The 11,449-nt window shown below is 35.4% G+C and overlaps 1 protein-coding gene across 4 annotated transcripts; it reads right to left on the bottom strand.

Moving 5' to 3' along the window:
- Positions 1 to 4,006: 4,006 nt before the first annotated feature.
- On the bottom strand, positions 4,007 to 11,205 carry LOC103706217 (myb family transcription factor PHL7-like). Of its 4 annotated transcripts, none has more exons than XM_088703232.1 (8): positions 10,465 to 11,205; positions 9,246 to 9,467; positions 6,183 to 6,203; positions 5,958 to 6,034; positions 5,833 to 5,875; positions 5,625 to 5,682; positions 5,078 to 5,147; positions 4,007 to 4,715 (listed from the first exon to the last, which is right to left on the bottom strand). In XM_088703232.1, the coding sequence occupies exons 4-8, from the start codon at positions 6,003 to 6,005 to the stop codon at positions 4,332 to 4,334; spliced, it is 603 nt and encodes a 200-aa protein (XP_088559358.1). In that variant the 5' UTR covers positions 6,006 to 6,034; positions 6,183 to 6,203; positions 9,246 to 9,467; positions 10,465 to 11,205; the 3' UTR covers positions 4,007 to 4,331. The 4 variants fall into 4 exon arrangements, with proteins under 4 accessions (XP_088559358.1, XP_088559359.1, XP_008788479.1 ...); XM_088703233.1 differs by having other exon boundaries at positions 9,250 to 9,467; positions 10,465 to 11,156; XM_008790257.5 differs by lacking the exon at positions 6,183 to 6,203 and having other exon boundaries at positions 9,250 to 9,467.
- Between the last annotated feature and the right edge of the window lie 244 nt (positions 11,206 to 11,449).

Raw genomic sequence — 11,449 nt, 5'->3', positions numbered from 1 at the left:
GCCTTGTGATCATGGCCATTTATCTATTACATGATCAATATGATTGATCATTTATGTATTGGATGTGATGATCATAATTTTATGGATATGTATGACACATATGTGATCATGAATGGTGTTACATATGGATGGTTGTAGCTTCCAAACTTTGTCATGTATGGAAAAAGAAAAATCAAAACCAATGTAATTAGACAGTTTGCAAGTGAAATAATATGATTTTTTAATTTTAATTTTGGTATAAGTATTGAACTGGGAACAAGGACTAGAAAATTTTAAGCTTCAAAATCTAAACAATTATTTATAAATTTATTAGAATTTACTCAAAATAATGGTTTAATTGATATAGGGCACCAATTGATGTGGTATGTTCAAAACCTCAATTGATTTGAACTAACATATTAAAATGTAAACTAGTAAGTACTAGTATGTTCACCAAGTATTTGTTGGCCTCAGCTTTAGTATATCGACCAAATTATCAATATCTTATGTAGCTATATGTAGGCCAATATCTTGTAATATCTTAGTTTTTTGCAAAATTTACATCCTTCTATCTAGGTCAAAGTGAATTGAGATCATGGTTCATTTTGATATTTACCGATTCAAAGAGATGAACGATATTTTGGGATCCAGAAACCTCGCCCAAGTATCAATTAAGATTATTTTCATAATAAGAATTTCTTGCTCCTCTCAATCACAATCATCTCATCCCATCATCCTTTATCTCTTATGGTGCATGCATGTGAAATTTCTATCCAATTTAATCCTACCTATTTTAAACACTCTTTAATGATCTACAAAAGTTTGTATTACGGTATATCATAAATAAATTTTGGTTTGGGCTTTTCTTGTTGTATTATATTTGGGTTCAAATCCATAAATCAGCTTTTCAATGTGTCCCAAAATATATTTTTGAAGTATTGTTTTTATGATTTTTTTCTTCAAAATATTTTTTCTTTCATCATAAAACAACCTGTTTAATTTCTTACCAAAACAAATAAAACAACCTTTAACAAGAGAACAAATGCTTTGATAAGCATGGAATTTATTTTTGTAATGTTATTTGGTTTTTTCTTTCATAAATGACTTTGGACCATGACCATTTGGCACTATGCTAGAGACCCATCACATTAAATTTATGAGTAACCAGACAAAATCTCATAACAAAATTTATGCCTCCGATGGACCATGTCATGCCTCCTGCTGCTTCTCAACATGGAATCCGAATGCCATAACCCCATGCGTGGACCACAGCCTTTTCTTCCTCCAAATGTCCTTTAAGCCAAGCTCTGCTAGTTGTTTTTGGTATTCTACTTTCTTTGTCTACCTTTATGCTTCTTTGGAAGTTGGTCCTTAGCATTACCTACAAGCTTTATTTGGAGTCAATTGATGTAACTAAAGGTAGAATAATTCATCATACGTTAGGATTCTCTTCTGTAAGTCTTCTTTGTGCAAGTGGAGCTGTAAAACAATGAACTAGGTGCGCTGGCCCCTACAGCATTACCTCCAACTTTTCATTCAAGACTCAAGACTCATTCTTTGGAGGATAAAAAACTCACATGAGATTCTCTATTTTTTTAAATAAATATTCTCCAGACAATATTTAGACAAAAAAATAATTTATTCATTTTTTTTATTTATTGAAAAATGATTCCGAAAACTATTACCCATATTCTTTTACATTACTAATATCTATATATATTTCTCATGATACTTTTTTTACAAATATTATTATATAGATAATATTTGCTATATTATATAATATATATATTATATTATATTTACATTGTATTATTTAATATAATATCATATATTTTTTTATATTTTTATATTGTATATTATATTATAATATATTATAATAATGTAATAGAGTATGATATTATAATAATAACATAATATATTATATTAGAATACAATAAAAAGTTGTTTTTTTGGTTGATAGAAAAATAACTTACTCACCCTCTAGGTGGGTAAGGCTTTCTCTCTATTTCATAGGTAAATGTTACCCATAAAAAGATAACTTACTTGTCTAGAGAAATATAAGAATATGGATAAGTTAGTCAATGAAAAAGATCAATTTTTCTGTGATATTTACCCACTAAAGAATGGAAATAAAAATCCTATAGGGTGGGCACTAAAAAAAAGAATATTGAGCGGGCTTCTTATTTTGCCATGTTTTTCTTAGTGTCTATCTTAAAGAAAAAACCCCAAAAGTTATAGACTTCTTCAAAAAAAAAGATTGTATGTGGTATTCTCTTTCTTCCTTATTTCCAATATCTGTTTTTTACCAGTACATAGTACATGGCAAGTAATGCACATGAAGCAAATTAGTCGTCGAGCAAGCCAATACGCACATCTAGATAAATCGATATATAATTTCTAAAATATGGTATTCACTAGTACATAGTATATGACCAGATGATGCATATTTAGCAAGTTAGTTATTTAGCAACTCAATACACACCTTCAAGCAAATTGATATATTATTTTCAGAACATCATATTCACTAGTACACACTATATGGCTGGTGATACATACTCGTCGACTTTTTGATACACACTACAAGCTTATTTGATACACACTGAGCAGTAATCCAATACACACCTTCAAATAAATCGATACATAGTTTCCAAAATATATTTTTTACTAATGTATACTACCAAATAATTAACATCAAGCAAATTAGTCATTTAGCAAGCTAATATATATCTCTAAATAAATCGATACATAGTTTCTAGAATATGGTTTATCAATATCAGTTTACGGTTTTATAGCTTTGTCTAATATAAGAAATTATATACACATCATTTTTTAGATTCTATAAACCCTTAGATATAAGATTTTAGAAAAGAAAAATAGACTTTGGGAAGAAGAAAGAGACTTAGAAAGAACAAGAAAGATCTCAAGGATGAGATAGATGGCTTGATAAGGTAGAGGATAAATAAAAAAAAGCACGACAAAGAAGAAAAAAAAGATTTAAACAGTCTCTCTTTGTGGATAATCTCTTTTTTTTTGGCACATATAATTTTTTTTTTAAGAAAAAAGTTACTAGATTAATGAACTTTATCAGCATGAGAAGTTTTATTCCTGTTTAACTTTTGGATTTCAAAATGAACACCTGGGAAGACATGACAAAATAAAAATCCCATCCTCTATAATATTTTATAATATCCGCCCCATATGATCTGTCCGGCCCTCAAAGTCAAGTGAATCCCACCAACTCCACTAGTGAGTGGACTTGCTTTGGAACTTGTTCTGCACTTCACTGCCACCTTTTTCTGGCGAAAAGGCAAAAGATGGGCAGAGTTGCTAAAGTGATGCTGTTAGAAAGGGCATCCAACAGCAGTCCTAGCCAAGAACAAAAAACAAAAAAAAAAAACAAAAAATCTCGAACGCGCATCCAACAACAGTCCTAGTCCTAGCCAAGAATTTTTTTAAAAAAAACAGAGATCTGGAGCACAGATGTCCTCGCCCTCTAATGGATAAGGAGATATAAGCCCAAAATTATAAGTCCACCATCAAATTGGTGGAGTGCAAACGATACTTTCTGAAAGAACATTATAAAGGCCATTCAACCGTGTTTGGATGGGGAGGAAACGAAGGAAAAGAGAAATAAAACATAGGAGGAGAATGTGATTAGGAATGAGGACTTGGAATACGGTTGAGTTATCCTACCAGTCACTTTCCAGTTTTTTTTTTTTTTTTTTCAAATGAATTGACCCTTAATTTTCTCTTTATTTTCTCGTTTGAAATTTTCATTTCAATGCCCAGATATTGGAAAGAAACCAAACAAAGCCTTAATGTTTTTTTCTCCAGTCCTCATCACCTTCTAATAGACATGGATGACCAACTAGATGAAAAAAAGGCATACTGCTGCTTCACTGATCAACATGCAGACTACGTGCACAGCCAAGATTCGGCACCAGCTCCAGTAAACTCATAGAAACTGGCCCCGCTAAACAGTGAACATAGCATGTATATGATACACAAAACATGTTGTCCCTGCGAGTTCCATCAGAAAGAAGCAACAGACTTCACATTTCACAGTGGAGTGCATAAACTGCCTTCTAGTTTTAGCTTCCACTACAAATACGGCTACCAGCCTACCATATTAGTATTGAAAAAAAAAAAATCTTCAGGGAAATGGTACTTGTACTAGATAGTTGATATAATTACAAATGACTAAGAATGCATGAATTGTACAAAGCATGCATGAATGGCACATCCACCTGCTCGGAGTGATCACAAAAGATTACACATTCCAATGTCGATGAAGCAATATAATGGGGGCAGGTCCTGCGACCGATTGGGCATCTTTGCTTTGGACCTCCATTTCAACTTCTGTCAGCATTAGCCCCCACAAAATGCTTCTCCGGCTGCCCACAATTATTTCCATCCTCTTTGAATTCTGACCGTGAATCAAATGCAAAATGAGTAACACTGCTTTCATAGAATTCTTGATTCCACTGACCGATGAAGTCAGGCTTGGATTCTGGTAGAGGTGTTTCATGGGTTGCATCCGGTGACTGATCAGCAATTCTTGGTTTCTTGAGCGGAGAAGGGCCACCGAGGCAGTCCTGTGAAGCCGACGGAGATTCAGAGGATTTCTGACTTTCCTCTGTGACTTTAAGGGCACCACCTAGCTTCTGCTGCTCCTCGATTATTTTCTGCAGGTATTTCCCCTGAGCTTCAATTCTCAGCTGCAACTGTCTTTGGACCTAAAAATATAGAAAATGTACAGACATTCAAAACATTATGATGGCGAGAATGTCTGAAGTGCGACAAAGTACGAAGCCACAATCAGATCTCACAGGATCTACAAGACCATGGGGAGCTAAAAGATTTCATAGAAGTAGCAATCCAGGGATGAGAAACAAAGAATGAAAATAAGAGCACAATAGATAGAGGATAAAGGTTACTTAGATTTGCATGTATATTCATCTGTCATGCAATATTCACAGGCAATGACAATCAAATCTAACCTGATCAGAACCGAATTAAATGTAGCATCTTGAGTCAAAGAAAACCATACAACATTCAAGATAAATAAGCAACAAGGCCAGCTGGCAAATAGACAAACCTCAAGTTGTTCGTGGAGCCGCTTCTGAACCTCCATTTGTATCTTCAAAGCTTCATTGATCTGTATTCCTCTGGAAGATGAAAAGGACCACAGGATGTTACCAAAATTACATGCTCCACCAAATGAGTCATATATAATTACATATTACATTCCTACTATACAAGAGTCAAGCAGTAAGTAGACTACTAACAAAAAGACAATCCACAAGACTAATTTCAAGTTCAGTTGCCAGTATCAGGACGCAGGTGCAGTCTTGTGTACTTTACTGGTTACATCTCCCGAGGACTATACCTGCTCAAGCATTAGCAATAAGAACACAGTTTCTCCTGAACCATTCATCATAACAGGTCAACAAAAACAATAAAGCAGGACAGATTCCCTTTGATCAAGATTTGTAGCTACCCAATTTTTTTAGTCAGCAGGTGCATCATCTGATAAGTTTTTCAGGAAAGCCCAATAATTTTCGAGAAATTATGAGAACCACAAAAAACCTACCTAAACAAGTAAAAAATAAGCCAATCCATCATTAATCAAAAAGGTTACTTACGATGCAGAATCCATGCTAGAGAGGGAATCACCAGAGTCCTTCTTTTCATCTTTTGAACCTACAATCAACATGTCCTTTTAGCACGGACCTGATATTTTTGTTCTTGAAGAAAAAGTTTTCCAACTCAATAGTTTTCTAGTAAGAGCTCTGGACTGACTACAGAAACAGCCAGCAGAAGCATATATCAACCATAAGAGAATAATCTTACCATCAGCTGGAGATTCTGGTAGATATTTTGCAAGGCGGTACTTCTACAAGAACACAAAAGAATCAGCAAGGTTCGGCTCATCTGAAAGGCATTAACCTCTCTCAATTAAAAGCAATGGCCCATACCTGCAAGTGGCTTTTTACATGATATATTGTAATTCCAGGTACACCCATTACTCGTAGAACCCCTTTAGGTGTTGCTCCTAAAATCATAATCAGAATAAAAATATGAGAGAACTGTCTTAAAGTCAGAAAAATCAGCAAGGTCTTAGAATTAAAAACAAAACTGAAACATTTGATCTACACAATCCACAGTCTTTAACAGGGAATAACAGAGATGGAATAAAGTACCTCTTTGACATTAATCAGCAGCTATAAAAAATAATATAAAGCTTAAAATCAGTCAAAGATGGAAAACATATTGGATGAAGAAAAAAGGTGGTGAGATAGAATGAAATTCTTATACCAGAGATAGTGAAATTAGAAGGAGCTCAGGTAATTTCTATTCAGCAGAAAAAGGGCGATAAGATAGAGTGCAATTCTTACACCAGAGATGGTGAAATTAGAAGAAGCACAGGTAACTTCCGTTCAGCATTCACATCCAAAGACATCAATAATATAAATCTTAATATGACTATAATTTCATATATCAAAAGAAAATAAAAATGTTTATCGGTGCAAAAGATAAGACATGCTAACAATGGGTTTAGGCAATTTGGTTTACCAACTAAATTAATTTACACCAGATTTCAATGATTTACTACCAGCAATGACTTATATAAGCACTAGCATTCAAATTCATGACTTCACCAAAAATGCTATAGTTTGTAAATGTAAATAAGAAAAGCACAAAAATGATGCACCAAATGCAACAAATGTAACCTGATGAAAAGCTGAAGTCATTTTACAATAGAGTAATACTGAGTAGCGGATTTCTAAACCATAGGCACCTTGTTTTGCCACAAAGCATATACAGGAGATTCATAATTGGATCTTCAACACATAATCAAACTAAATACGGAAGGATTTAGCCAGTAAACCAAGCACAATATTTGCAGCAGAAGGTTCCAACCATATGTTCATCATGCAACAATGAAATCATTACACAAAAATCATCCAAATCAGTATTTTTCTAATATGATACTTATCCACTCAATATCAAAACCTTAAGCTGCCCTCAATTTACATGCAAAAAGAGCTAAATAAATGCATGCCCTGAACAGCTGACATAGATAGACTGACAGATTTAATTCTTGGAGAAGCTATTCATGAACCTTTTTCCTCCTCTAAATTCGAAAAAATATTATAAGAATTTGGAAAGTAAAACTTACTTCTGATAAAGACAACCAACATTTCAATAGAAGTTTTTGTACAAAACACCTAAACAATTAAAAAGCATTGGACTTTGAAACATTGTTATACCTTGATTTGGGTTCTCTTTCACTCTTAGGAAGGGAGATGGAGACTAAATAAAAATTAGCTTAGAACCTACCATGGACTTGTTTCTTGTAACAAACAAAAAGCTGATGTTAGCTAATGATAGTTTAATACAACTGTTTTCTTTTTTGTCTACCTTTTATTCACCAACTGTTTATGATGTGGTCGTGTTCACAAAATCAAAAGAACTTAGCTTGACAAAACTGAGCCAATAATGTCAGACCAGTAGTTTCACATCCATGTCCATGCAACATTACTTAGTTTAATAATATCAAGAGTGTCAGCAAACAGTTTAGCTGTTCTTCAAGAAATTAATACAAAACATACAGCCAAATATAGTTGATAAATAAGTTAAGAAAAGCCAAATCCATACGAGGTGAAAACTGACAATTAAAATGTAGGTAAAAGTGATCATATTATCCGGCAAAATAGCAAAGCCTTGTAACACCAACTTGAAGAAAATAGAAGCAAAAGGTAACCACAGCCACTTTCTTAAATGACATCAATTAATTGCAATGGACTCTGCAAATCTCAAAGATCAGTGAAAGCAAAAAATACCCCATTCTAGGGAAATATTAAAAAGAAGCATCACGTGATTGCCGACCAATCTTTTGGCCCATCTTCAAGCTGACAAATCATAAGACCGCATTGATCTACATTCTCAGACACAAGATAGGCATCTTATAATGCATATTCAATAGTCAATATTGACCATGCCTTGGCAAAAGGAGACAGTGAATTGTTGCTATGGCTCAAGATGGAGGACAAAGTGCAATAAGTGATGGCCTCTTAGATATTAAAAGAAATCTAAAAGGGGAAGAAAAATGAAGAATTACAAGAATTACAGAAAGATTTGCTGACAGCAATCAGATAACTAACAGAACCATTGATCTCTCATTAAAAAGAAAAGAAAAGAAAAGAAAAGTGGCCTGATTTAAATTACTTAATCAAAAGTTTTACCACTACTCTTAATAATTCACAAATTTTAAGACTTAACGCTACGCTTATGCAGGAACTGACCAATTATAATGAGAGAAACAGCATCTGCTTGTCAAGCTCTGCTTATTGAAACATCATGCAATCTGGCACACATCTATATAAATCATATTTACATCTATCTGTTCACCAAAACAGATTACGATGTAAAGATGTAAACAGCTAAGAAAACCAGCTCCCCTTTTGGTTCTACATCAATTACCTGTGCTGCCTGCATTTTCCACAAAGTAGGATAATTTCTAACCACGCATCATGTTAACCAGCTGATCATCAGGGGCCTTGTTGCTCTGGGAGCCTTTGGAGTTTTCACATGACAAACACTTCATTAGATGCTATCATGAAAAAAAGGGTGGTTATAGGACACATAGGGTGTAAAGCAAGGGCTTACACCAAGTACAAAGTTTGATGATAGTGGTTGAAAAAAACCTAAACCTAAACATTGAATGTGATCTACAAGGCCTAAAATGCCAATGTACAAAAAGTCATATGTTTTGGGCTTTCGAGGCTTCTAACCTATGTACTAGATTTGGACAACCAAGGTTTCCTCACCACAATACCAGAATGGAATTAATTTGGGAAAATAAAGAGGAGCAAGGCTACCCAGCTGCTTTAAATAGAGCGATGATTGCTTGCATCATATGCATTTAATAAAGGAAGAAAGCTTATATTGCATTCTAGGTTCTACCATCAATATATAAAATCCTACCAATTCAAATGCCCACAATTATCATCAACACTAGCTTACTTCAGGCTATTCAATTACACATTTTCTCTCTTCCACGATGATAAGGTTACAGCTATGAAATATTAGAAAACTTTCACAGTGTATACATGATCACAAATTTGCAACAATGTTACAGTAAATGTATGTCATAGCAGTATACTAAATTATGATAATCTTTCAGAACATACACTATAAAGCTATCATTTTTTGGTTGTACCATTTTAATATATAAATCATGTTCACTGAATTGAAAATACCCACTATCTGGTCCACCGAGTTGTGTGATTGCATCAACAAAACGGTCATGAAGATCTGAAGTCCATCTTAATCGTTGTTTCCCACTGCCCCCAGAATTAATTGGATTGCTTACATTCGATCCACCCATAACTCCAGCATTAGCAAGTTGCTCAGTGCCTTGGGCCTTATGCGGAAGCATGGAAATAGTTGAAAATTTCTTTGCATGGTACATGGTGAGAAGACTGCAATTTAGAACATCATAGTACATTTAGAAGATAATCCAGGAAGAAAAAAGCATAAGAGAATCTGACGTCAAACCAATGCCTGAAGCCAGTCGATTATCCTCCTATTTTTCAGAACAATGTAGTGCAGATAATAAAAAACAAGTAGTTTTCCCCCTCTTCTCATTTACTACGTAACAATTAAAAGCAGGAAGACCGTTATGGGTTGAACATTTGTTTCATCTCTGACAGCCCTATGGCAATAATAGAAAATCACTATCTTCAATTACAGCATTTGGCAAACTCAATCAACTAAAATTACAACCACTCTACTTCCAAATACATCCACTTAAATAATCACATTACCAAGAACTGAAAGATCATATCAATTTGTTTGTGGAGAAAAATTAAGAAAGCATCACAACTCCAATTACATAACACTAACTTCAATATAAGCAACCCAGAGTACGATAACTTAATTCAAACAAAGTGGCGTACAAGCAAAACTATGCATTAACTCACCACTTTCATCAGATGCAACTTAGTTCCAGTTTCACAAGCAGTAAACTACACAAGAAGGCTTCTCGCCTTCTGTGTATTAACATACAACACACAAAAGGAAGAATAAGATAAAATAAGGAAATAAAAAAGAGAGACAAATTAGCGTGGAATCCCATAACCGCATTTCGAGGTTGCCACAAAGCCCAAAAATAATAACAAGACAAAACAAGAAAACCAGAAAACGGCTGAGACTCATAAGACCGACAAGAACCCCGGAACCATGAGAAAGTATATGCATCTATATTCGTAAAAACTCGGTAAAAAAAAAACGCTTCTTATGCTACCTCGAATTACTCTAGCAGGAAAGCTACAAACAAATGCATGCAATTTTCCTTAAGACACAAAAGTGAGATAAAATCATCAAAAGCATCGCGATCCAAACGACTAAAGAAGCACGTCAAGGGACAAATCCATAAAAAAGGAGGAAAAAAAGAAGACGATTTTGATAAAAACCCACCTCTTATAGAGGCAATTCGCTAACTCTCCCGACCCCTGATCCAGCACCTCCACAACCCATCGACCTCTACCCTCACCTCCAGCTCCCGAAATCAAAATCGCCTCCAAACCCCTATTCCGCACCACGAATCCCCTTCAGAACCCAAACTTTCCGATCGCAACAGCCAATTCACAGCATTACGACGCAGATCCAAGGCGCGACAGAGGGAGAAGCCGGACAAAGAAAGCCGCAGGCGAAAGATGGACAAAGTTGGGTAAAATTGGAGCCCGGAAAAGGGAGGATTAGGTGGGTCCCCAAAGGGGAAAGGCTGAGGCAAGGGTTTGGTAGAGGTGGAATTCAGACGAAGAAATCGAGGCGGAGATAGGCAGAGATTGGGTTTCCGTCCCGCGGCCGGAGCATTGTCCTGGTTTTGGGATAAAAGAACCGTCCACGAGGTGGCGTGCCAAAGACGGCGGTACTGAAACCGAGTGATTCCGGCGGTCGGAGGCACGGCGGGGAATTTTAAAAGAGAGGAATCCTGCAATGAGACAAAACAGGACGGTGGCTGTTTTTGGATATCATTTTGTCGTATTGGGGGAGTAGGTTGAGATAAACAGTGGAGGGCGCCACTGAAAAGAGGCCCTCCTTAAAAATCTGGGAGCAAGAGGAAGGGTTTGAACCTTCGGGTTAACAGCCACATGCTCTAACCGCCTGAGCTACGCCAGCTTCGGCACATGATACTTTAAAAAGACATGGTATAATAAGTGTGATACAATTGGGCGATATCCATTTGTTGAAAATCAAGATGATAGGTCCCAGCCACGAAGAGAGAGAGAGAGAGACATCGAATGGGATAAGGGAATGCTTCTATTAATAAGGCTCTACTTCGGATGAGAGTAACCCATTATACTCAGAATAAACAAAAAAAAAAACTGTTAAACCCTCCCTCACTTCCCTTCTTTTATTATCCCTACATGACCCCTTGATAATTGATTGACGAAAGATG

The sequence above is a fragment of the Phoenix dactylifera genome, chromosome 8 (assembly GCF_051530095.1).
Source record: "Phoenix dactylifera cultivar Ajwa chromosome 8, Ajwa_hap1_PhDact_Kaust_v1.1, whole genome shotgun sequence".
In the NCBI taxonomy this organism is placed as follows: Eukaryota; Viridiplantae; Streptophyta; class Magnoliopsida; order Arecales; family Arecaceae; genus Phoenix; species Phoenix dactylifera.
This window is presented reverse-complemented; position numbering and strand designations above follow the sequence as displayed.